The sequence below is a fragment of the Dendroctonus ponderosae genome, unplaced genomic scaffold (genome assembly GCF_020466585.1).
Source record: "Dendroctonus ponderosae isolate FM_Combo_2020 unplaced genomic scaffold, Dpon_F_20191213v2 Dpon_F_20191213_8, whole genome shotgun sequence".
NCBI classification, from domain to species: domain Eukaryota; kingdom Metazoa; phylum Arthropoda; class Insecta; order Coleoptera; family Curculionidae; genus Dendroctonus; species Dendroctonus ponderosae.
In genome coordinates, this window is record NW_026019016.1 from 4,830,451 (window position 1) to 4,858,424 (window position 27,974).

A 27,974-nucleotide genomic window follows, 5' to 3' on the forward strand; every position below is an offset into this window, starting at 1 on the left:
ATGTGTGAAATCGCTTTTAAACCTTGGAACAATACCTACGTTTTAAATTAGGTAAAAGTTTTAATGAGTAAAATTTGCAAATTTTGTCATTAATTCAATTGTTCTTTTACTAAAATGTGTTTCATCATTTGAGACATATTAATTGCCAACCTTCACACTCACTTTCAACAAAGGATTCTGATTTTCCTAGAAACTTCGGCTTTATGGTTCTAAGAATGGTATAAAGAATAATATTTCCCGGAAATATTATCAGCCTGAATTTTTTGTTTTTTCTTTTGTTGGCAGTTCCTTACCTAAGGTGAATTTATCTTGAAAAGGTGCGGCACAATGAATTCCTGCGGAAACTAAAATTTACTCTGCCCCACCCATATTACCCCATAATTACTTTTGCGTGTATTATTTGAAAAAATACTATTAAAATACATTATAAACATTAATTTTTAATAAAACATGTTTGATTGATGAAAAACGGCTAATTAGGCAATAAAACATTTACTCACCTGCTGAAAATGAGATGTGGAAAAAATACCAGCTCATTTCTTTTCCTGAAGACGCTTTATTGCATCACTTAAGTACATTAACATGAGTAAATACATAAATCGATTGTCTTTAACAGATACATTTATATACTAAGTACCCTTAAATATTCTTTGCACAAAAATAATTTGTTTCGTATCATAAAAAGAGAACAAGCGTTTTTTTAAATATTTTCAACTAATTAAGGCAACAAACCTGGGTGTTAGCCTATATAAAAACTAAACCTGGCTACGAGTAAGTGAAGCCCGACTACTTCACTTTAAATATATGATCTCTTTAAAATATCACAGTTGTACTACATTTAAATTAAAATTCACAGTGTACAATTTCTATATATTATATACTGCACATCCAAGATTATATGTTTGAATACAAATAGACGCTGGTTATACTCAATAAATGTAATTTCGTAATGTACCTATAGTAATAAAAATCATCGCTAATTGTTCAAACAATATCAACGACATAAAAGTTTCGCACCCGTGATCTGTTTAAAATCTGAAGCGTATATTTTGTACGAACGATTTTTGCTTAGAAACATATTCCACTGAATATTTGGTCAATTTTCGTGAATATTAAAACTATTTTTTATACACAGGGTGGTTCAGTTTTAAGTGTGTTCTCAATGCAAAGTCACTCTATCTAACTAAACGAATGGTAGATTGGCCTAGATGGATTTTTTACGGAAACACACTTTCAATCAACAGTTGAGCTGGTGCTTAAACTCAGACCACTCTGTATATAATATGCTAATGTTGTACAGTTTAATTAACAGTATTTTTGCATAGTAGGAAGTTGATAAAATCGAAACTAAGGGTTTGAAAATGTCAAGAAAAAAAGTATTTCTTTGATCTTTCATCATAATACAAAGAAATTTTTAAAGTAAAAAAATCAGATTAAGCTATAAAATATACAAAAATATATCTTTTTACTTTGAAATCAGTAGAAATACAATAAGGACTTTTTTCTTGCAAAATATTACCTACTATTCATTTAAGGTGAATCAAAAGTTAAAGTAACGTTTTAATAAAAAAATGTTCTTTGTCGTTTTACAAGGGAACCTATGCACAAACATTGCGCATTTGGAAGTTTTCGTCACAAAACGCTCCAGAATAAGTATGTGTATATTCAAATCTTAATATTCGGCTTATAAAATCTCGCATATTTTAGTAAACATACATAAAATCGATTACTTTACATTAACAATGATAGTAACATACAACATAACAACAAGATGGTCCACTGGAGATTTGCTAAATTCCTATAGTTGAATTTGATTTTTTCTCTGTGAGTTCTATAAAATTATTTAATTAAGGCTAAATCGTTAATGTATTTACTTATTTGATTTGAAATGATGAAATTGTTTAAAATGGTAACAGTCCTGACATTAATCTTTGGGTAGCTGCAGAATTTTAGTTGGTCATTCCGGAAAATGAGGGGATGTAAGCAATTAATCATCGTTTTGTCTGTATATCATGAATTATTATAAGTTCGCTCTACTGTGATAGAACATCTACCCGAAAATACATGACAAAGATATTTTAAATATAACTAAATTATATGCGGCCAGCAAAAGTTGAAATTCATTAACATTGACTAGTAACTATATTGCATTTCAGCAAAATTAATACTTACATTATTAGTGGAGAAAAATTGGCAATAAAAAACAGTTTATTAGTAGGTATACACTATTTCTTATAAACATGGTATTGGTCATTGCATTTGATTTGTCTTGTATGGTTTAAACGCCATTTAACGATCCAGAGCTAGTTTCAAAAATTCTTCTCTAGTCCTCTGATCATCTCGAAACACTCCCAACATGGTGGACGTTACTGTTTTACTGTTAATTTTCTGAACTCCTCGCATCACCATGCACATATGCCTACAAAGGAATTAACAGATATTTCAGCGATAGCAAATACAAATTATTATGTAAAATAAAATCTGTGTTTACTAACATTTCAGTATATATTAAAATTAATTAGTCTTTCTGAGTATTTTGATGATTATCCTTTTAAATGTATAGCATTCACTTTTGAAAGCGCGCCTGATAATTATTGTCGTTTCTAATTAAGCCACCGAGAATTACCTGATTAATACATACATATTCATTTAATTTGTTCTAATACATTAAAAACAAATTAAACAAACAAATGCTAGTGTTCTTCGATGGACAAACGCAGTCATATGTTCTTTCAAAATGTCTCTCTAATGGAAGCAGAATTATTATCTATTTACGTACGTTAGGAAAACTGACAATGAAGAAATTTACATGAATTTAATTGTAAAACATCTGCACAGATTCAATTTAAAAAAGAAACTAACACACTTCAAAGAGCTCCTTATTCGTCAAAAATCGGCAGAAAATCCGAAAGAACCGCCACTATTAAAAAATATTGGCAAACAGATCATACAATAACAACTACTAATTTTCCCGAGTCTATTTAATTCTAAAATAAATAAACTTGCAAATAAACGTTCAAGAATAATTGCTGAGAACTGACAAAATAATTTGTAATTTCTAGATTTCCAACTTCAGTCGATAGGAAATTTCCTGCCATTGCAACAAAACATATATTAAAATAATAAAAAATAACGAACACACTTTGCAATGAAGTTTCTCATAAAAAGCACTTTAATTTTTAGACGTTTGCCAACTTCTTTCAAAAAAATCGACAGAAAATCCCGAAGAACCATCACGACTAAAAGGTATCGACAACAACAAATAAAAATGTTTTCAGGTTGATTTACTTCTAATATAAATAAACGTGTACCAGGAACAATTGTTGAGACATTATTTGTAATTCCTAGCATTCCAACTTCAATCGAAAGCAAATGTTATAACTTTGCAAAATAGTAACAACAAACCAATTAACAATTACACATTAACAAATACCAAGCTTCCCTCAAGAGCAAGAAAACAATCTGTTGGATTGATTTTACTTACGTTCCTTCGATGATAACAGCAACACCATTCGGCTGTACAGCCTTCAGAACAGCGACAGCAATCTGCTTGGTCAGTCTTTCCTGCACCTGAAGTCGCCTAGAATATATTTCCACTATCCTAGCTAACTTACTAAGGCCTAGAACCTTGCCTGAGGGCAAGTAGCCAATGGAGACTTTGCCGTAGAAAGGCACTAAGTGGTGCTCACACATTGAGAACATTTCAATGTCTTTCACTACCACCATCTCATCATGATCTTCGTCGAAAATTGCGTCGTTCAAAACCTCTGAAAAAGCGAGTCTTTTCTACTAATGCGTTCATTAATAGGTTTATTTCTAAACTATTAGATCCAGAAGAGTTTTTTTATATTAATTTATTGATAGCTAAACAGGTTTGTTAAAGTTAGTCGGCTATAAATTCAGCAGCAAGTTCTAGACGATCGCACAAAGCCATAAGCTGATTCCAAGATATAAATTTCTCTAATGCTCATTTCAAGAATTAGGTCTGCTCGTCTGTGGCCACAAAGGCCTCGACGCTTTCAAGCTTAAACACCGGAAAAGGCCGTTTTCCTGTCTCAAGAGGAGGTTGGAAAATTGCTTTCCCGAGTTCGCGCAAATGGAAATTCAACGAAATTATCATAATCTGGTCTGAGTCAGGCTTTAATACATTAAACGGATTTATTCCTTCTGGGTTTGCATTGGTAGCAATTGCAACATGAAAGGACGATGTTAACGGTCATAGATGCATGTACTTTCTACCCAAATGCCTCTAAGGCCAACGTTATAATGAAAATCGATGCATGCGAATTTGCAACTTTTAATAGCAAAAGCCAACGAATCGTTGATTTATTAGCATCAGTTGTCAGTGTTTTTGCGACAAAAGTTGAAGTTATTTGAACTGGAATCGAATCAAAAACATTTTCAACAATGTGTCCACATTAGCATGGGAGCCTGAAAAATTGCCAATAACTTCCACTCCCACTTGTATTTGGGCCAATTACCGTAAAATTTGCATCAATTTATCCGAATTTACACCTGCTCCTGAAAAAAGTCAGTGAGTTTTTATTCTTGTGCTAATTTCTTCAACTAAATCAACAATTCCATCGATTTTCGCGCTAAATTTTGAAATTTTAAATGTAATTTCAGTTGACGTTGCAAGTGCAAAGCAAGTAATATTGAACATTTAAAATTATCGATTGCCCTTTTTTTAGATTTTGTCTCATTTAAGAAACAGTTTTTTCGCGACAAAAGTATTTCGCGTTGAAAGTATTTGAATTGGAAGCGTTTTCCTGGCAATTATTTCAACAGTGTGTAAACATTAGCAAGAAAGCCTGTAAAAATGAAAAGTACTTCCATTCATTCTTTMAATTTTCACGTTTTTTGGTCWATGACTGAAAAAAATCYAACAATTTATACACATTTACACCAACAACCGAAAKAAGTTATAAATATTCGGAACTTAAGTTACTTATTTAGAGCTCAAAATCTAAAGGTGCCAATTACTCTCACTAAATGAAAAATGTTATCGATTTTSGCAGTAAAACTTTGAATTCATAATGAAATTCCATTTGGGGTGGCAAATATTGTYTTGTGTGTATCAACTTGTAGTTTATTCGAATYAAACRTCTCTTAATTTAGAAAGTCGAAAATAYATTTTTTGCGGCCAAACTTGRAGATGTTTGAAGGGGCATAGTTTCTTTTGTAATCGTTTCAACAATGTGTCGAYGTTTGCCTAWAACAAGCCTGCTAATTTTTTTGRTCAATTCCTGTTAAAATCGCACCTATTTATGCACATTAASGCCACATTTAWAATCTAATAGTGCCAATTACTCCCACCGAATCAACAATTGCGTCAATTTTGGTAGTAAAACTTAAAGTCATAGTATACGCATTTTTTTTGTTCTGAGTTCATTCGATTTTGAGCAAAAACGCCTTCTGATTTGTGAATCAGTAGAGAACTTGTAAAATTTTTGTTTAGTTGGCTAAGTTTTMATTTTTAGCCAATTTTTATATTCACGYGCCTTGACAAAATAAASAAATTATCACATTTTTTGACTCTGCATTTATTGTTTGTTTCTAATAATATTCATGAYAATAAAAAAAACRGCGTTTTAAWKCCGATTATSTCAAATTTCCATTTGAATTTTCATTTCAATCTACTTATTTATTTAACTGTTTTTTCTRACATTTTCTTAAAACTTTTCTGGGGTTTTCACAATATTCCAATTATTATTTTGTATAATAATTGTTCTGGTCAGTTAATCCGTACACAACTCTCATTTGATTTAATTCAACCTTCTTTTTTTCTGGCTATTTYCTCCATATTTCTTCCATCAGTTGTCTATGGTATGACTTATCTAATCAATCGTATTGGAGTACTGAACTTGAAAAAAATCACTTTTGTCCAATTAGGATCAATCCTCTGGGATTCTGTGAAATTCCCAAATCGCTTCCTAAAAGTATAATTTTATCTGGTGAAACGTGCTGCATCCATAGAAACGCGACTTTTCCAGCTCTTCCAACGATAACGTTAGCCCTGTCATTTCCGAGGAAGAAAATCGCCTTAATTTTCCCTTTTACTGCCGTGTTCAGCTGGATTTATTTAAGTCAGGTCATCCATTATAAGGTTTTTTCCAGCATCACGAAATTTACCAAGGGACATATAGGAATAGTGTCAAACATTCATGGTAGAAGGAGATATTTAACAAACTGGTTATTTTCTTGCTTATACTGAGGAAAAATCCGGAAAATTCGGAAAAATTACAAAAGCAGAGAAAGAGATTTGGAGAGCGCACTGCCACTGGTCGATACTCATAGAATTTCAAATCGAGTTTCTGTCCTTATGTAAGGAAAACGGCTGTTCTCTTTGGTTTCTGGATATTTGCTCCTGAATGCCAGAGTCTTTGATTTTGACCCTTGCTATTTTCATCAAATTATTTTCTCTCGTGCGGCTATTGCGACTTTCTCAAAAAATCCATTTTAATGAATTAGTTTTCCACGCGTAAAAATCGAGTATTTACAATCACGCTGCAATTAAATCTCAATAAGTAAGGGTCGGAGGTCGATATTCCTGCAAAACGTGTCGCTCAGCAGGATATTCTAGGAGCTAATTCTGTTCTCACAAGGCCAATTAGTTGGCGCCTCCGGGAAATCAAATTATGCCACAGGCGTATAGCTTTAAACGCCCTCTTTGCCTTTCGCTGATTTGCCATTAAAACGATTCTTTGACTAGAAAACTTACATAAAGTGGGATTTATTTTTCTTTGGAAATAAGACCACAACAGAAGTTCCTTTGTGACAATTGCGACGAGTTCATTTCTATTTTTATGTTTTCTTTTAAATATTCGTTTAATGTTGCCCCTCTTCAACAACTTTTGTTTGTTTGCTCTGAAAAAGAGTTCTAAAATGTAATAACAATCTTTTTTGAGAATCGATCACAAATTGTTGAAATTCTATCAACGATCTACTTTAAAAATGAGTCACAAATCAAAGCAAATAAATATATTTATGAGCTTTTTTTAATTTCATTTAACAGAAGCAATAAATAAGTTTAATTGGCCTGCTTTGCAACAAAAAACGCAAAATAAAACCTTAATTGTCCCATTTCTAGGGTTTCATTCCCAATTAACTGAATACAGTGAACTCAATACGTAACATGAGATTCGATTTACTCAATACGCTCTTTTCATTTCAGAAAAGTATTATTTTTGCAATTTTCTGGATTAAAAAGAGTGTTAATTTTGAGTGTATGAAAGCTACAAATTGAGTTAACGGGTAGGTAAATATTGTAAAATTACATACAATCGATGAAAATACGTTTAATTTGTCCTGAAGTGCGTTGGTAAAAGCCTTTTGTGCTTATGACGTGATTCGGCCCTTTATAAAGGGAAATTTAACGAGGTTTTACTGCTGGAACATCCGTGTACAAGTTAGAATTTACTACAGTACTCAATTTTGTAATTCCATGTAAAAAAGCCAACGTTAAATGTATCTGAACATGCAAATGTAAAGTACTTTTATTGAATGCGGTGAATCAGTCTAGATAAAGACTAAATATCAAGGCAATACAAGCTATAAACACTTCTCATAAAGAAAATTTAAATAAAAATGTAAGTTACCAATTTTAAATGCAAAGCGGATTGTCAAGGCTTTGTTCATTTTTTTGCCGTTTAAATGCAACTGATTGGATATTGATCAATGAAATAATGCATTAGAGACTTTTTCATTTATGCAAAAATGCAATTTTTGAGCAATTCAGCGGAGCGGTTTTTGTCAAAGCATTGCACGAAATTGAATTTTTTAATTTCCATTTTTTTTAATTTCCAGGCCTTTACAACTCTCATGAATCAAATAGTTATGTAGTTTACACTCTCCTAAAAAACAACTGATTTACAATAAAATAACTTCGATTGATCTAATCGATGAATCATCGTGCTTTTTTATGAAGCTTAGGTAATCAGGAAACTGAAAAATAAGAAATAAAAAAGCAAGTTTTTTAGATATTATCGAAATTTATCAACTTTTCGCCTCAAACTCAAACGCCAATTTTTCCTGATTTATGTATCGCTAAATGGCCTCATTTCATATTTTCCAAGATTCCTGATTACTTAAGCTTCATAAAAAAATCTACTCTATTTTTCGATTAGATCTAGACTAGACTAGACTTAGACTATTCATCGATTAGATCAAAAGTTGTTTGATTTTAAAACAAGAAAAACCAAAATGTGACCCTGTGCGCCGCTCATTTTATTGCTTAACTAATTAAAACCTCCATCTATATGAAATTCGGGGAAAACATCAAATTTGGATGCATTTTCTGGGTTAAAGTCTGTTTTATTAGTGGTGAAAGTTGCGATTTTCAGTCATCATCAGGTAATTTTTGACGATTTTTCAAAATTGTCTTCCATTTCGGAGGTCCATTAATTTATTCGAAAATTCACGAAGTGAGTGAAACGAGTAGCTTTTCTATGCAACTACTAACTAGAGCAAGGTCTGTTTTATCAGTGGTAATAGTTTCGATTTCATCATCAGGCAATTTTCAAACATTTTTTCAAAGTTGCATGTGGTTTTTGCTGATATATTTATTTAAGCTATGTTTGACATTTATTTTGGCGGATCTTGGCGAGTTTGAGAGTCACATTTGAATCACATTTGTAGGGCAAAGTTTTCCCTAAATTGGGAAACGTTTTGGTTTTGATGTTCCTTCGGGGAATTTTCAGGCATAAAAAAAAATTTTGTGTTTTGCGTGTGTTAATGCCGGTCGGAGCTGAACGGTTTTTTCATCAGAAATCTGTAAAGATAGAGAGTTACTTTTATTGAGTGGTTGATTTACTTTTGCATTTTGTAGGGCAAAGTGCGTTATGTAAAAAGAAATCCATCCTTAGGCATAAAATGGCTTGGGTAAAGTATCTGAATGTGCCTTTTATTTTTGAAGTCCCTCTTGCGAGCCTAATTTTGATTCAATAAAAAATATAGAATAATCAATAAAGAATATATTTTCTCAATAACAAATAATTCATAACATAAAAACATATGATGAAACAACTTATTTTTTTTATTTTAAATTTTATGAAATCTATCCGATAGTTATTATAGATTTAACGCTTTTTCCTGGTATAATTGAAAGTGAAATTCACTGGAACTTTCACAATTGTAAAAATTAATTTAAAGAACCTGGGCATATTTTCGCCCAAAAATTATACTTTTTAAAAATATTTAAAAAAAATGGAGTGAGGTTTCAGGAGTGAAAATTTGAATACGTCGTATCTCCGCAACTGTTAAAAAGATCTCATTAGCCTTTCTAAGAATATTTTTAGACCTCATATCAACCCAATTTTTGGTCAATTGGGTGTCATCAAAGATTCCTAGTTTTTCATTGAGATGGAAGCAAAAACTTTTAAATTTAGAAGTTCCAAACACTGTATATTTCAGAAACAGCTTGAAATATTCAATAAGGCGTAGGACCTTTTGAACCTTGACCAGAAACTCCTAACCGGTAAAAAGAGAGAAGCAAAAATAAGCGATTTAAAATACAAAAAAACATTTGACTCATACGGACCATGTGGATAAGACTATCTGAAGGCAATCGTTTCCTTATTAGAGTTGTAGATTTCCATTTAATCAAAGATCATGGAATATTTGATAAAGTGCGATAAAGCACCTTAAGAACTGTCTGCTGCTAATTCAGTTTTGCCGGGAAATTTTCACTTTCAATGAAGAAGAAGGCGTAAACGCTAACATTCAATTTAACATTTCCATTAATTCGATCGGTTAATTTCGCCAGTGGAATGAGTATATTTGGGAAAAGTTATATTTCTTAATAAAGGTGGCAACAACTCGGGAGCCTCGATTATACACAACAAGCACAAGGGTTTACTCTCAGCGTACCAAAAAAATGTTTGGTTCAAAATATCTGGGTATTCGCAAGATTGATATGGAGGTATGATTAAATATATGATATGAACAATACGAGCTTTTCATGTTGGAGTTTTTAAGAATCTTCAAATTATCCCCAAAAAACTTAAACTTTGTGAACTTGCTGGTTAGACTTTGTAAACTTTGCAGGGACAGACTTTTGCTCAGTTATCAATGCGTAAAACACGGGCAAAAAAATATAATAACTAAGTTAAACAAATAGAACAAACGTTTGTGTCTAGTCTCGTGCTAAGTCTCGGTCTCAGCGGGCAAAAAACCGTCAAGTAATTAGTTTTGCGAATTTCAATCAATTAACGAATTAACTACGCCCGCATTAAAAGTTGGATGTTTTGTCCGAATATTGGTAGTTGCTAATTAAAACTCCTAATAATTTTTGCCCTACAATTTTCGCTTGAATGCGTCCTCTATTCCTACAAAATCGTTCATTGAGTTATCGCCAAACAATATGAGTGAGTGAAATGTGTCCCGGTGAGTGGCTGTGACTAATCCATCAAAGTTTTACGATCGGGTGAATGGGACGCACTGAAATTCCATAATAAAATCCTTTTATGTCATTAATTGCTGTAGGTTAATTACGGTTCGGACTTAATAATAAAAAAGTAAAAGTTGTGCAACCAGCTAAGATTGATATTTGGTATCGATATACTCAGTTGATTTCCACGATATTCATGGTTTGTCAAATCAAATTTTCCTGCAACACTTACCTTCTAAGTTCTGGTCGTATCCTTTGGTGAAGAACAGCATGGCCTTTGCCGCCCTTTCAGGCGTCTTCAGCAGCCCTTGACGGTCTGGATTTTCACCAAGAGAACCCAACAGAAGCCGATACGATCTGGACATTTCCGGCAACATTGCCTCCCGTGTTGGAGGTTTATGGTCCAGCTCTAGATCGTGGTGAAAAGTGCAGTTTTCATGACCTGCAATTGAAAGGTCAGCTCTAATTACTTCGATTCAAGGCTGCACCTGCTCATTAATGAAGCAATGAAAAGGTGTTCAAGGTTCTTCATCACTTGCGATCTGCATACCTGGTGTTGTTGATGTTCGAGGAGTTTTCGGTGTTCCTGGTGCTTCCACATCATCCAAATGGTCCCACGTTCGTTGTATCACTGCATGAAAACTTTTGTTTTTTTTGGTTGATTGGTTCTCACTGTTGTTACAGCTTGACCCATTGGTTGTTGCCATTCTAGTTCTTCTAGATCAGCGGTTTGCTTCTAAACATTCTGGTTTATTAGTGGGTATTTATTAAATTATTAAAAAACCTTTCTTAATTCGATGATTTGAAAAAATAATTATTTTTTCACATTTTTACGGTCGAAATCTCGAAAACAGCTGGTCTGACATTTTTGGCCCAAGATACATTTTTTGTTCAGTATTGATTTGGAAACGAAATGACTCATTTGAAATATTCGTATACAAGGTTATAATAAAACTGGAGCCAATTGAATGCAAATCTTCCATAACAGGAGGTTTTAAGTAACATATTTGAATCTTCCTCTCGCGAAAACATCCGCACTCCAAAATTTGCACTTCCATTTAAATTTGTTTTAAAAAATCACTTAGTCCTACTTTCGGTTGAAGAGTGTAAAGCATTGTACGCGATTTTAAGGACACTCTATGTATGTTTTACATGCCATACATTTTACTTTTCTGAAAACAGTAGTTCAATGGCGATTTTAACATTACGATATGTAAGATTTCCACAAAAACCAGTTATATCTGAATGAGATCGATGTTTTACCACTTTTCAAACCAATGATCAAATCTCTCCCTTGAATAGTTTTGCAGATTTCAATGAAATTGGCACCCGAAAAACACAATTTTCTTATGAAATTTTGACGATTAGAACAAAGTTGGGAAGAATTCTAGTATTCTAATTTCTAACATGTGTTATATACAGAGTGTCTCACTTATCTCTAAATTGGCCAGTGACAATTAAACTCTTTCAGCCTTTAATTATTTAATTAACCATTAATTTCTGCGAAACCATTAAAGATTGTGCAGTTTAAAAAGTAGATATTGCTATAATATTTTGAAAATCTGGCGATCTACTTGAGGATCATTAGAAAATTAAGCGTAGTTTTCTAAAATATATCACAAAAGTATTTAATTTCGTAATTCTAGCTCGAATTATGTAAAAATCAAACATCAATTTGATGAATAGCAATAAAAAAATTGAATTTGCAGAATGAATCGGACGGAAATCTATTTAACCTTGCAGATATTTTCCATAAACAACTGCAATTGTAAAAATTAAATAAACAACCGTAATTGCAAATGAAGTTTTTTTCAGAAAAATCAATTATCGATTGAAACAGAATTAATCTACAGGGTGCTCAAGTTTAAATAGTGAACAATTCAACAGTACTATGTATTTGGCGATTATATCGAAACAATGTACTTTTTTTATCAGATGGATCAAAGGAAAAATATTACACAATGATGAACAATTTTTTTCTAGCCCAAATTTGAGACCATTAATTTTTTAAGGCATTTAGCAGTTTAATAAAAATATGCCTATCACTTTGATGTAGAAAGCATGAAAGCTGATCGGATTTTAATAAAGCAAAATTGATGAAGACTATGCATAATATTGTTTGAGGAGATAAACTGTGGATTGAACAAAAGATGCGATACTTGCAAAATAGTTGCATGTTCTTAATTTTCGTATCCTCTTTGGTTGGCTCTCTACAAGTCAACCAAGTCTGTAGTCAACAAAAACAATCATGATATTATGCAACATTCAACAACTTTTCAAAATTAGTGCAAGAATAATAAAATTATTTTATGGAAATAAATATAATTTTCAGTTCATAAAATGTCAGCAACAAGTAGCTACTCAAGAATTAAAAAAAAAACAGAAATAACTCATCAGCTATGAGAAACTCGGGAGCTTCTAGTTCTTGTCGGCACAAATCAAACGGTGGCTAATTAACAATAAACAAATAGTGACAGTTGCAAGGTTACCTTTTGTTAACAATATCACTACCCAATAGCACTGGATGGAAGAAATCACGTGCCGGATGAAGTCGCGATATGAAAGTGCGCGTTCCAACGGAACACAAGCCGAGATCGAACTGGTAAGCGCACTGTCGGCAACAGAATTATATCCCAAAGCCGATTAAGTTTCCCTTCTTGGGGAAGGTGGATGGATTGACTTGCTGAATTGCCTTTAAATCAACCGGGATGACTTTCAGCGAGACTCAACATTCTGGATGCAACAGGTCCAGAAGCCTCAGGCCATGAGCTTGGATCATTGAAGCAGCAGAACAACAGGAAGCGAAATTATGAACCGTAAAAAGTACATTTAGATTATGGAATGTTGACAATTAAAGAAAGGAGAAAAAGATAGTTGTCAAAAGCTCTGAGGCCATAGGTGAAGAAGCACGCTTCCAACATTTTTCAAGTCGTGATGTATACAGGTTTAAAATCTATAATTTTTCAACATTCCGATTGATTATATGTGCAAATGCGGTTACATATGTTATGCTTCAAATTGAAATATTAATTAACGCTTCCTTACAATTATGTTTGCATAAAATAAAATTGAGCATCCACCTGAGGATCAGCTCTGTAACACAGATTTTATTTACACAAGCTCGTGGGTCTGCTATAACTTTCAACTAACATCATACAACACTCTGTATAGGCGAAAGCACGACAATTCCAACCAATCAAAACATGCAAAAAGTTGCTTCGAGTCAAACTTACAAAAATTAAGTTTTTCAAACGTTCTTGTATTCATTAATTGGGTAAATGAAAAAAATAACGAAGTGAAAAAAGCTAATTTAGTTTATTTGTGTTATATTTTAATCAGGCGGTCCCATTGTGTTATTCATGGGAAACCAGACATGTATGTTTTGTTTCAGCGCTATTTATGCGAAAATCAAGGTTCACAATCACTATGAGCATTTTATTAGATTAAAAGTAACCATCAAAAGAAGGCAAAAGGATTATTTTAATTGATTACTTTTTATTACTCACAATTTGAAACAAAGTTTTTCTGACGCTTTAAATATTATTCCTGACTTTTTTAAATTTTACGGTCAAAATCAAATATTAATAAGAGCCTGTACATCTATAGCAATGCGTACAATTCAGAAAAAATATTTTTCACATGCTCATAATTGCCCTTTGTAACCTATAATTTAATTTATTTAAATGAATATAAGGCAGAAGAATAATAAAATAAATAACATGGAACAACAAAAGATTGGGAGGCAGTAGGAGAAAATAACTCACCAAAACTTGTAATGGGTGTTTTATTTATTACGTTTATTCAAAAAATTGGCCAAACATCTCAGATCGTTCAAGAATGATAACGCCAAAAAAGTTTTCAGATTCTATTAATTCACTCAGTTAAAACGGATTCCTTGTATGTAACTAACAGCTTTACATGTGATATAAACTAGGCCCCAAAAAATTAAACGCCTGTTTAATTTATATCGTTCACATTAATTTCCTCAGAATTAGAATATATAATCTGCCCAATTTGCATATGAATTGATTTAAATTATTTGTGCAAATCGCCGGCGAAATTTTTTACGTGTTTGATGAAACTTTCAAGCAACCTTCTTTTGTAGTTCAATAGATGGGCTTAGAAATGGAAATATGAAAGAAAACACCAGCATGAATATTCAGAGAGTGTTAATCTGAAAAATCAACAGCTTAAAAAATAGACCACTTAAAGATTATTAAACTTCCATTATTGATCTTCGATCTAGGAAATTAACATACTAAATTGACGAGGCGGTGAAACAAACTACTTAGAGCTTCAAGCACTTTTTTAGCAAAGTGCATTAAAATCAGGGAATTTCCCTACTTATTGAACCGAACAATGGAAAACTACCTCTAATAATTGTTATTCTTTAAGTCTGACTAGGATTAAGCATTCTCCGTAGCGTCAGTGAAATTAATTGAATCCAACCAAACCACAACAGAAGAAGAAAAAAATTATCATTTACAAAACAAATCGATTGATGCAAATATTCCTAATAACACAATAAAGCTAGTGGTTAAATGGTGCAATGTTGAAGTGTGCTTGTTCAAAGACAAGGTCTCATTCAATCAGTACGGTTGATCGCGCTCCAGCCTTTCAGGGTTACGCCACGCTCTGCAGGATGTTCTTCAAACCATGTAAAAGACCTTAAATTGAAGACATCACGTACGCCACTTTTTCGTTTTGACAAATTTCGATATTCGCAATAGAATTGATGGGGAAATACATATAAATAAATTTGGTAATCGACCAATTGATACCACAAGTTGAACTTACGCCTATTGAAAAAATCACAATAATATTGTGGTCTGATATTATCAAATATAATTTTGAAGGTTCGGTGATTTTTTGCATTTTGAACCGATCTAGCTCTGAGCTGATGATACTTATTAGTCATTTATTAGGGCGTGGATATTCTTCTTCTTTTTCTTCAGTCTTGAACGACCCCTCCCCCTTGTGATGGGTTTATGTCGACTAACAATAATTTTGCAATAAAGCTGGATCCGCCGCTGCTCAATATGTATAATATTCAAATTTCTCTTTCTGGGTCAAAACTACTCGAATTCCCTTACTCATGTTGTTATGACTCAATCGAGATTTCAATTCTCTATCCAACCATGCCTAAACGAATTATGTGGCTCAGATGGTTCTTGAGAAACTTCGCAAAAAGCAGAGCCATGTTTGAGTCGATTTTGCAACTCAAAAATACCACGCAAATGTAAAACTTCTTGAAATCAAGACGTTTTTGAGACAACTGCCAACATCTACTAATCGATGGTTCAGTTTCTGAGAAGATCATTTAGTTATCTCTGAAATGATGCCAAAATGAGCGTTCTTGCTCATTTTGTTTCCGAGAAATGTAGCAAAAACGGAACGGAAAACATGAGATTTTTGCATAATATTGCATCTAAGTGTCTGATATTCAAATTTCGCTTTCTGGGTCAAAACTACTCGAATTTAATTACTCATGTTCTTATGACTGAATCGAGGTTTCAATTCTCTATCCAACGATGCCAAAACGAATTTAGTGGCTCAAATGGGGCTTGAGAAACTTCGAAAAAAGTAGCGTCATGGTTGAGTCGATTTTGCAACTCAAAAATAACACGCCAATGTAAAACTTCTTGATATGAAGACTTTTGGAGAAAACTGCCAAAATTTACTAATCGACTTTCTGAAAAGATCATTTAGTTCTCTCTGAAATTATGTAAAAATGAGCGTTCTTGCTCATTTTGTTTCCGAGAAATGTAGCATTAAATTATACAAAAAACACATTAAACAAAAAAACAACAACGAAACATGTATGGAAAACACCAGCTTATCTAATTTTTTTCCTGATGAACTTTTTCAATTAAACACCATTCAACCTCTGCGTCTCAAGCTGGACCATGCTGTATACAGGAAATTAAAAATTAAACCACCTGATTCATCAAAGTCCCATGTATAGCTCCTCCTTAAAGCAATTGATTGATTACTTGTAACTTTCGGTGAACCAGCAAAACCAAATGAATCAAATGGGTAAAGTTAAAGAAAAACCCCATTTTGCTGGAACAGATCATTCAGTATTTCCCGTGAATTGTTTGAGCAGCTGCTTCAGATTATGATTGTTTGGTTAAATCCTTGCGTGGTAATTTTTGAGAAGTAGCTGAAGAGGTACGCATCAACCAACCAAACGTCGGTCCATTAATAATGACTACTGCTGATAGTTGCACTTTTGCTAATTATTAAACTAATTAAAAAAAAAACTGTTATTATCGATTTAATGTCCAATTTATTTTCGTTGAAGGCTCTATTAATAAAAATTGGTTTGGGTATTTTTTTCGCCCAGAATGCATGATGCAACATTCCAAGTTGTTAAACACACTTGAAACATTTTTGGGAGCAACTTTTTCAACATAATTCAATTGCTTTTTTGAAAAAGTTATTGCAATAGACCCAACCATTAATCAAAAAACTATGTTAATTAATTTTCTTTAATTCAATTTTAATCGGGTTATTCAGTGTAGTTTTTCGGTGCTAGTGGCGCAATCTCACTTGTAAAATCTACAATTCCTCGTTCATCTTAGCAAAGTATGTATTTAAAAACAATAAAACTTATTCGGTGTCATTGAAACGAGGAAAAAACAAACACGTGATACGGATATTGCTCTTACAAGCTACGATAATGATCTGATTAAGGTTAATGATAATAATTAAGCCAGGAAAACACAATTACCTGCCTCTGTTCGGATTGGAATTTTATTTTTTATAATTTAGCAAGATCGCAAAAAGTTGAGAAAGAACGTTCACTACAGGATAAGGATATGGCCAAATCGGTTATGATGCAAATAGAAAGAAACGCCGATAAAGGTGCACATTGTTTCTGCAGATCTACATACTATTTATTTAATATATTAGAAAGTGTAAACGTTTTTTCATGTGCAATTTTTTATGTTGTAATTTACTTTGATGTTTTTATTCTGTCTATTTTAATATTTTATGTTTTTGGTATTATCAAACCCGTCTGATGTAAGTAGGTACAGATGTGAAAATGTGCTAATCTCAGGCAATGCTCAGGCTGTTTAGCCTAAAAACAACACTCCCGAAATCTCTACCTGTATTTTACACGGTTGCAAGTTTTCATTTGCATTATGCCCTTGTTTGGAAATATGTTGGGTGTTCATTGGCCAAATGACCAAATAGATAAAGCGCCAATGAACATACACAGGGTGATTCACGATGGCGTCGAAACGAAGAACGCAATTCACGATCATTTTGAAAATTTCTGCCACTATGAAATCGGCTTCTCGTAATATGCTCTATGGAGGCACAATAGTTTCAGCCATGCATCGTTGCCGTGTATATCAAAAAGTACCTACAATTTCGATATTTCAAATAAGACACCCTGCATATTATTGCACTTTTGATATGCTTTATAATTCTGATGATTTTGGCTTGACGATTCCCATGCCTGAATAAGGATTTCCAAAATATCAACTAATATTCATATATTTTTAGTTAAAACATACAACCAAGAAATATTTTATTAGAACATACGATTGTTAAACATTTTAAACTTTGGGTCCAGATGCAAAAGGCCACACTTAGGGCAATTTGTGATCTTCTGGCTACTAATAAAAACTACTCCAATTGCATTTTTTTTATAAATCATCCTGTATATTAGTTTACATTCGGAAAGACCAATAAATTCCCTATAAAATAAAATATCATGTTCCTACGCCTAAAACTGAAATTTCAGGAAAAAATGGAAATACGCATTTGCAAAAATTCGATTATTATTACATTTTGTGGCCTTCTTTAACAAATGTGTTTAACAGTGTGTTTCATGTTTAGGAACAGTATATTTTATTTTATAGGTAATTTATTGATCTTTCCGAATATAAACTAATAAACAGGCTAATTCGTTTCAAAAAATTCAATTAGAGTCGTTTTCATTTGTATCCAGAAGATCACTAAAATCAAGAAAGACTGAATAATTAAGAAAAAATTGATGTGAGACTTAAGCACAGGCTTCCTAGTACAGAAAATCTGTTAACACGACTGTGTCATCTGCATATCTTACGTTGTTTACCTATTTTGCAGCAAAATATGAATATGATTTCAGATGGTTCAGAAACTCTTTTAATTTAGTATGGGAATCGCGAAGCAAATCAGATTAATAAAGCAACCTTAATCGTGCACCATTATACAAGGTGTCTCGTTTAAAATATTGAAGTTTCACTACTTTCCAACATAAATAGCAGCGTCGCATTGCTTAAAATACTTTCGGTCAATGAAGCAAATCTGATTACTTTTCAACTGTTCAGATATCGTTCATCAATTTTTCTGTATTTAATACACCACCGATCGTAACTCACCCTGTATCATGTCACCAAGCTTTCTGCCTCCAATTTATTTCATGTTTGATTGTTATTTCATTGTTTCTAAGTGCAAAAGTTGTTGATTCCTAATCTTCTATTTTTTGATTGCTTCACATCATCATTATGCATTATGCAAAACCTACCATCTACATAGGCTATAAATAAAATTGAGCAAAAAACCGCGTCTTGCGTCAGAATGAAGCGTTGAAATACATATCTACTACTAATTTATAGGGTATTTGCTTTATAAATCACCATGCTCAAGGCAAGGATCTAGATCTTGCCCGATACGACTTTGATCAATTTTTATATAAAATTGTTCGTGATTCCAGTTCGAAAAAAAAACAATTACTAATTTACTTTTATAGCAAATTTTTATATTGCATGTTGAATTAGTTCGTTAGCAATAATCCACTATCATTTTTTTCAATTACAGTATTTTCCGGTTTGTTTTATCAAACGCCCAATGACAGTCAATAGTACTTACTTTATGTAAGAACAATTTAAGTCAAGGTTAATAGTAAAATGCAGGTACTGCATTTATTTATGAATTAGTCGCTATTAATACACCTATTCTGTGTCATTTGAAAATTCCAATAGTCAACTAAATTATTGTATAACCTAGATTTTTCTTCGGCAAAAAAACGATAGTCGTTTATTGAAAATAATGGTTCAATTAATGGCCTTTACAGGATACGGATCTGATCGACCGATATGGAACAATTTGAACCAAAATTTTTCGCTATTGTTGGGATTTCACATTACTTACCAACGCTCTGATTCAATACAACAGAATGTTGCATAATGCTTCCTCTTGCCCTCTTGTCATTATTTTTCCTAATTAGTATCAATATTTGGGATCTTTTATAGTTGTTTTGATATCTTTGGCATAACAGGTTGTCGTTATTACGTCGGGGTTTTCAGCTGAGGGTCTCATTTCAATAAAACCCATTATTTAAATTCCGATTTGTATATGTTGACGGTTCTCTGCTTCTCGTTTCAGTAAAAGTAGCATTCGACCAAAATAAAAAATCTTATCAAATTACTCGGGTTCTAATTATTGCCCTCGCAGATAAAAGTTCGAAGCTGCTAAATCCGGTGATTTTGGAGGCCAATAAGCAGACACTCATCGTTACTTCACTCAATGTTATTTGAGTGAAAAGGCTTTCACCTTTTGCAAAGTCAGAATGGTCTGTGAACGGTTCAAAAGTTTTCTTGAAAGCTTGGAAAAATAATCACAATTTCGATTACTAGAAAAAATTAGCATCATTATTAACAGGTAGTTTGCAAACAAATTTGAATATTGATGTAACTATATAATGCGTTTTGCATGATTCTTATCAGCAAATGTTACTCTCCAGCAAGTATCGGCTTCCTATAAACGAGGTTACCAATAGTTTTTTCATCGCAAAAAAAATCGACTAGCCACTTCACGAGCAGATTTCATTATTTCACTACTACCAGTAGAGGAAAAAGTTATTCACCTTAAATTGACTATGATGCAGCCTTGAGAAACGTTTTTGCTTGCTTTTGTTTGGACTTTTGCAAATCCGGAAGTCGAAGGAGTGCACAAACACACAAAGTTTTTTAAACTGCGTTTCAGTTTTTTTCAACCGTTACAAGGTATTATTAAAAAAAAAAATTACGGAAACCGGAAGGTATTGAACATTACTTTACATACATACAATTACTTCCCACTATTTATACAGGATGACCTAATTAGTTTCCTTAGGAAGTAGGATAGCTAAAGTGTGTATGGAAATGTGCAAACCCGAAGAGTATAAATTGTGCTTCACTATTTCTTTATATTAACTGGGATCCTCTATATCTCAGGCTTTGGACAGGGCGAGAGAAACGAATGTGGCGAGTGACTGTTGTAGTTCTGCACAGAAAAAGACCTGGTAAAATTGGTACTAACTTTGTTAAACTAACCAAAAAATAAACACCGTAGCTATTCAAAATCACATGGAGTCCAAACTCATTATTAGGAAAGCCAGAAAATGCATCAAAGTAGTAAAAACATGCCCCCGAAATTTCATAACTTGGGCAACTTAGTAGTTATTGAAAACATTTCTACTATGCAATAGAAGATGTGTTTTTTTAATAATATATATAGGAAAATAGAGGGTTAAAATATAAAAAAATACCTGTTAAAATTTTATATATTTAAGCAAATTTTACATTTTTTAAAGAGCATTTTGTGTCAATGTGGGATCTAATACGAGCACTCTGTATTAATTTCGATTGACTTTAAACTAATTCGAATAAACATTAGAGTGAATAAATTACGGAAATATTGAATGTTTTTCGAAAAATCATTTATTGTAATTTTAAAATTTACAGACAAAATATCTATTTACATAAAAACGACTCTCCAAAGGAAGTGTAATGGATTGGAGTTACAGATTACCTATAAGACATTAGCGGTAGAAGCGAAAAAACTTCCAGTTTCCCTAAAAGAACGGAAAACCGTTGAGAACTCGAAAGAAAACGCCATCAGCAGGGCATGGTTAATTTGTGACGTATTTAAGGTAATTGATGGACGAAAAAAGGAGTATGTGGGTGTAACGACTAGATGGAAAAGTCATTACCTACATTGAAAATAGCTCGATTCGGTTTTCCTTTTTTCCCGGTGATTTATTCAGAGGTTCAATTGTTTATTTTAAAAATTGTTGCAAGGAGGATTTGAAAACAGCATTTGGAAATCTCTCTGAGAACTCTTGAAATCGAGAAAAGCCGAAATTATCACATTTCACGGCACGCAGACGGGACGTCCTGGCATCCAGCTCTATTTCTTCTTTTTAAATCGTTTAGTTCAACATTGTCTTTCGCCGGTATTAATTTTAGTTTTTTTTTTAAATAAAGCATATAAACACTTTGGGAATAATGATGGATAATGAAAGTGATAAAGTGAATATTTGTCAAAGAACAGAATGAAGAGAATAAGCCACGAAACTGCGGAAAAATGTAGTTGCAAACGACTAAAATGTTCTAGTAAATGAAGAAAACCGATCTAACAGAGCCAAGGGATTGGTTTATAATGAGCAAAATCCTTCTCACTTTATTGTCCGTGCGTTGAAACACGATCAAATACTGAACTTGATTCTCGAACCAAAAAAGTGCAAATCGGACGAGGGCTTCGCCTTCTTTCAGGCTCCTGAATGTGTAAAAACGTCAATTTCCGAAGCGAGGGCAAATCTGCAATAATCCTAATGACCTCTTCGATAGCCAATCTCAAAATTAATTCTTTGCCAATTAGGTTTCATCAAAAATTCATAATTTCCAAGGATATACAAACAAAAATGTCCAAATTTGGGGCTGATAAGACTTTTGCGTCATAAACATACGTCCAGATTTTCAAGATACGACTTTTTGAAATCTTCGAATGATAAATCGTTTTTAAGCTAATCCTAAAAAACGTTTCAACAAACATTTCACTTATTTTATTGTTCATTTGTTGCCAATCAAATCAAGCATATGAATGCTAATGAATCGACTGCAATTACAAATTTAGATTAAAAAAGTGTAAAAAAGTTTAGCACACGTTTAAGAATATTTTTTGGCTCAAAAAGGAAATATCTTGACAAAGAAATTGCTGGTTTCGAAAGCAATAAATTAAACAGTTGAGCCCCTTGAGTACGCCCCATATCGACAGTGAGGAGTTGATCTAAAAGATGCCTAGTTGTTTAGCACCAAAACTGTGAAATTTCATTATAATCAACTGAAGAGTTTTTTTACCAAATAAAAGCAAAATTAATTTAATTTAATGTAATTAAATATTGTCTTCGCTTTTTTAACGATTTTCTAAGTTTTTATAGCAAATTAGTATTCTAAGCGAATATTCCACCTCAAAAGTGAGCTTTGTTTGAATACACAATGGAATTAATAAATTTTATTTAATTAATAAAAAAACGTTAGTTTGATTAAAACATTGTAAATAAATGCATTGATAAAATGCAATTGAAAATATTTTCAATCCTCAGCTTCATCTAAAGTTCTAAACATCGATAAAATGACTATTTTGCTTTTCCATTATTATACCAGTAAATGTTGAGACGCATTATGAAATAATCTGGACACATTTGCTTAGATCCTATCTACATAAATTAAGGCAGCGTTAAGCCAATAATACTTCCAAATTAATTAAAATCATCGTATATTTTCTGGGCACATCCTATCTACATAAATTAAGTAACGCTGCCAATAATACTTCCAAGTTCATTAAAATCATATATTTTTTAAAACAGATTATAACGCACGTCGATAACAAGCGAACCATTGTGCAAGAGGACGCCACCAAACATCAGTGATTTCTTCATAATTTATATGGAATTTAAATTGGTATATGACAACGGCAATAAACACGCATTGAACACGAAAATAGTTTATTACAAAAATAAATAAATAAATACATCACATCTGCAAAATAAACAACCAGATAAACCTTCTCGCTACTGTACATACTCTTAACTTAGTAATACCACAGTTAAATACCTAAAACAACATGTCCTTCCTAAGTAGTATTGTTCTAGGAGCGCTAGAACACCCTGTATTCGTGATAGGCCGTCGGTGTCAAGTTTTTCTAATGACTAGAAGAAACCTCGTGATTTTTAGAACATTTTTAGTGATGAAGCGCCAGCTTCAAAAACTCCTCTCTGGTCTTTTGGTTGTCACGAAACTCGCCCAGCATGGTCGAAGTGACGGTTTTGCTATTGATCTTCTGCACTCCTCGCATAACCATGCACATATGTCTGAAAAGGAGCAACCAGGCTAATAAATATACTAAATGCTTAGTTAAGAGGCACTTACGATCCTTCCACCACAACGGCCACTCCAGTGGGCTGCACAGCTTTCAACACAGCTACAGCTATCTGCTTAGTGAGTCGCTCCTGAACCTGCAGCCTTCGGGAGTAAACTTCCACTATTCTGGCAAGTTTGCTCAGTCCCAGTACTTTCCCAGATGGAAGGTATCCAATGGAAACCTTCCCGTAGAAGGGCACCAGGTGATGCTCGCACATGGAAAACATTTCAATGTCTTTCACCACTACCATTTCGTCATGATTCTCATCGAAAATTGCATCGTTGAGGATTTCTTCCAGGCTTTGATCGTATCCCTTGGTGAAATAGAGCATGGCTTTAGCCGCTCGCTCGGGCGTCTTCAGCAGACCCTCACGATCGGGATTTTCGCCCAATGAACTCAACAGAGATCTATAGGCGCTGGTCATTTCCGGAATCAGAGCTTCTCTAGTTGGAAGCTGGCGCTTCGATTCGTGATAGGAGCACTTTTCGGTACCTTTGACGCAATGGCATTTGGGGAGCGCAACAAGTTCCTTGCCCTTTGCTTCATTGCCATTGGAGGTGCCATTGGAGGTTCCATTGGAGGTRCCATTGGCGGTGCCATTGGAGGTTCCATTGGAGGTACCATTGGCGGTGCCATTGGTGAGTCCATTGCTGTGTCCATTGGTGATGGGTTCGCTTTGCTGAATCAAACTCGCCTTTCTTGGATTCACGGGTACCGGTTCCAATTCGCTTTCCTGACCGTTATGGTCACCGATTTCAACCATAATTACTGATTTAATTCGACACTGATTGATCTCCAACTGAGAACAACTACTGTGATAGTTGATATGAAAAGAATCGTATACCAACAAACTACCGCCACTAAGGATTCATTTATTTTATACAATCTTGAGGGACTGACGTCACGCGGTCATTGCGTTGACGAGATCACTATCGAGCGCGTGTTTTTGCTTTCTCGTATATTTCCGCTCAGTCTTGCACATTAGTGATCGCCATGGTGCTGTCCTGTTCTATGGTCAATTTTCGAATCAAATAAACCCCCGCACACCCAACGAGTTAACGATGACTTGGAAATTTTAACTTGTGTTTTGACGTGCCGGAAATTCGCTACTTGCATTAGACATGCCAAAGATAATGGGAAATTAGTGGATTAATCATCACTAATGGTGTTATGGTGCTAACTGGTCTAAGATAGCAACAACTTATGTTCAATTGTTGGTATTTGCATACACTTTTATGGTTCATTATGCGGTTTAAGCAATTATTTGTAGTTTGAATTTATCTACAAAAAAACGCGTTTAAGCGCCGGGACAGCACGTAGTCGGACGACATACCACAGGACGTTTAAACCAATTTTTGCAATTTCAATTTGTCAGTCAAAACAGAAATTGGTTCCAATATTGCATAGGTAGAACGAGTATATGAGTGTCACAGTACCACAATTTCCACTCGTTAAAAAAGGCGGCTTTAATCCAAAAATAATGTACATTTTCTCTCATATTCTAGTAAATTCTTGATTAACATGGAGTAAATAGTATTCGTATTTGATGTGGAAGTAGAAAACAACAAGAAAACAACTTTAATATGTTTATATCGGATGATTTAAAATTGTCGTCTTCATTTGAGCTTGAACCGTCAATCGACGTCGGTTTTTGGTCACATTTTGACATGAAATTGAAGCAAGCGGAGTATCGTCATAATAAAGACGTCACCTAAACGTCATCGAAGTGACTTTTTAATATAATTATAGGCAATCGATTTGATTGTGATCATTGTGATTGATTTGAGATGATAAAGTGGCAAGGAAAACTGCCTGGAGTAAGACATAATTAGGGTTGAAAAATAGATGAAAGCAAGAATAACAAAAAACCTAATCATCATCACACACACAATTCAACAACAAATTTGAGGTACATCTAGTTGAAAATAACAGACAAGCTGAATGAGTGAAACTTTACTACTTGAATCTTCTTTGTCAGCATCATTTTCCATCAGAATTGCCTTTTGAAACGCGAACTGAAAGCGAAATGCGAGAATTTTTTGCGTAAGACGTTCAAGAATCAATATTTCAGCAACAGCTTTTTGAGGGGGTAGCAGACATTACGATAACCATTTTTGCATCATAAATATATGCCCTTAAACGTAAAGCTTTCGAGATGCAGGTTCTAAAAATATGCAAAAACTTGTTTGGTAAAAATATTAATAAATATGTATATAAAAAGACGCTTAAACCGATTTTAGCGAAATATTTATAGTCTGTGGCGAACACTAGTAGGTACTTCACGTTAAGGCTTACTTTCTAAATAATTAAATTCGCTAGGGAAATTGCCATAAAATCATCAATCCGTAAATAAAGAAAAATAAATCTTGAGCAAAAAAGTTCCTGCAAATGCAAGTCCGAAACGCTCCGTTTAAGATCTACGGGGCAGACAAAAATACTATTTTTAAATTTCTCGAAAACGGTCATTAATACTTTAACCAAATTTAGTAAAAAATTATTCAAACCAGTTACGTGCGTAATCCTAACAATATACAGAGAGCTTTTCTGCCTCCAATATGAACAGATAAATCAAAACTAGTTTTTAGTTTAAGAAAAAACAATGGAACATCATGTTTTTCTTTTAAAATTGTACTTTAAGTCTGCACGCACCACACTAGTTTGAATAAACTTGGTTTGTTTAGTGCAAAAAATCTGATCCATACCGCGTTATAAAAGCAGCCAATTGGTTAAAATACTAACGGGCGCTTTAGAGAAATATTTAAAATTGTATATTTTCTTACATTTTTCATAGCCTGTAGTTTCTGTACGAAGCGTCCTCGGGCATTGACTTTTTACTACTTTTTTTATAGCAAATTATATTGCCTTAGGATTTCACATGACACTTTAATCCCGACTCACCCTGTATAAGTATTCTCGACAACTTGGCACGTAAAATTATTTCGTCTACTCGTCATAATAAAAAAAAGTCTTCAGAAGTTCAGCTTACATCTAAAGCCTCCACTCGAGCGAATAACCTTTGAAGATGCAAGGCACTTGCGCTTGCGATACGGCAGAAAAAAATATTTTTTTATATCTACCCAATATTTTAAAAAAGCGCATACACGGATAATATAAATTCGGCTTATTAAAATATTGTAAAAAACTCGGGCAATATGAAACAAAAAATTCTTATTTCGATGTTAGCCAAGTCGCCTAAAAGTTTGTCGGTATATTTATGAAACCTGCAGAGCAAAAGAAAAGCGGTTTTAAATAATTGCTCTTTACTCTCCTTCCATTGATAAACTTTTGGATTTTCCAAAAGAAACCATATCAAAGATGACTGAAATATGCGTATTTTCTTTGAATCTTCATTGCGGAAAATTTGAGCGGAATCATAATTAGTAAACAACGTCGGGAATTTACAGGATTTCAATAATCTCGAATTGCGAGAAATTATTTTCAAACAAATAATTCAAGATTCAATTCGCATATTTTAAACTAAAGGATATTTATATATTTAATTTTCACAAAATTTTCTCTTACATAGATCAAAACATTCATGTTTTGCAAATTTTCTATGGTTTCAAATAACGAATTTTGCTTAATTAGCTCTTGATTTTGTTCACTTTCATACTTTTTATTTATTAATCATAAGTTTCCTTTACATATAATTTGACACAAATGGAACGAACCTCTGGATTTTTTATTCAATTGATAAATCACCCATAAATGCTGCTAAAGGTAGCTTTCTTTTTAGAAGAAAGTCATATATTGAAACATTCGGATTTTTCGAGGAATCTAATCTGATAAAAAACGAAATGTCGCAAACAAAGGCACAGCAAGCAATAAGCAGGCATTTCCGGTTCATTAAAATCCAAATAGTAATTGATTTTTAATATTCTATGCCTATAAACATTGATCATTACTTATGTATATACTTATTGCAGTATTTTCATGATTATTATAGTATTATATGATCATTTTAGACATTTTCATTCCTCCAAGTTGTGTAAATTCAGACGCTTCATCTAGGAATCCAGTGTAACTTGCAGGGTTAAGCAAATGTAAACCAAAATGTACCTTAATATTGACCGAAACTGTGAGCATGAATGAGTTTTTTTTTTATCTAGACACAAAGACTTTCCACATGACTATTTAGAAATCAGAGTATACCTTCTTATCCAAATTGCTTCTGTTGGTTAATGGGGAAATCCACAATACATACACACACCTACCACTCTGCGTATATCGAGCAGGTTTGTCAAGAATGTGTTTGCAAAAAAACCCAGATTCAGATCGTATCACTTATAAAAATCTTAAGGTTTTTGATTAAATATTGATTCAGAATTCACGATATGTTAGGATGTTAAGGAGTAGATGTTGGCATCTAAATTACGCGCGTTACACACAATGTCGCAAGAAAATAGAA

The 27,974-nt window shown here is 33.2% G+C and overlaps 2 protein-coding genes across 6 annotated transcripts; both read right to left on the minus strand.

Annotated features, from left to right (window-relative positions):
• Positions 1 to 536: 536 nt before the first annotated feature.
• On the minus strand, positions 537 to 27,956 carry LOC109538112 (GTP cyclohydrolase 1). Of its 4 annotated transcripts, none has more exons than XM_019905195.2 (5): positions 27,719 to 27,956; positions 10,938 to 11,123; positions 10,620 to 10,829; positions 3,485 to 3,767; positions 537 to 2,419 (listed from the first exon to the last, which is right to left on the minus strand). In XM_019905195.2, the coding sequence occupies exons 2-5, from the start codon at positions 11,092 to 11,094 to the stop codon at positions 2,290 to 2,292; spliced, it is 780 nt and encodes a 259-aa protein (XP_019760754.1). In that variant the 5' UTR covers positions 11,095 to 11,123; positions 27,719 to 27,956; the 3' UTR covers positions 537 to 2,289. The 4 variants fall into 4 exon arrangements, with proteins under 4 accessions (XP_019760754.1, XP_019760752.1, XP_019760751.1 ...); XM_019905193.2 differs by having other exon boundaries at positions 10,938 to 11,132; XM_019905192.2 differs by lacking the exon at positions 27,719 to 27,956 and adding an exon at positions 12,877 to 13,373.
• LOC109538114 (GTP cyclohydrolase 1) lies at positions 23,134 to 24,440 on the minus strand. 2 transcript variants are annotated; one of them, XM_048668968.1, is made up of 3 exons: positions 24,188 to 24,440; positions 23,575 to 24,139; positions 23,134 to 23,516 (listed from the first exon to the last, which is right to left on the minus strand). In XM_048668968.1, exons 1-3 carry the CDS (start codon positions 24,327 to 24,329, stop codon positions 23,387 to 23,389), a joined length of 837 nt encoding a protein of 278 aa, XP_048524925.1. In that variant the 5' UTR covers positions 24,330 to 24,440; the 3' UTR covers positions 23,134 to 23,386. The 2 variants fall into 2 exon arrangements, with proteins under 2 accessions (XP_048524925.1, XP_048524924.1); XM_048668967.1 differs by having other exon boundaries at positions 23,575 to 24,440.
• Positions 27,957 to 27,974: the final 18 nt, after the last annotated feature.

Coding starts and splice junctions, on each gene's coding strand:
- LOC109538112 (XM_019905195.2), bottom strand. CDS start 11,094: ATGGCAACAACCAATGGGTCAAGCTGTAACAACAGTGAGAACCAATCA. Junction 10,830..10,937: donor TCGAACATCAACAACACCAG/GTATGCAGATCG, acceptor TTTCAATTGCAG/GTCATGAAAACTGCACTTTT. Junction 2,420..3,484: donor GCTGTTATCATCGAAGGAAC/GTAAGTAAAATC, acceptor ATTCCTTTGTAG/GCATATGTGCATGGTGATGC.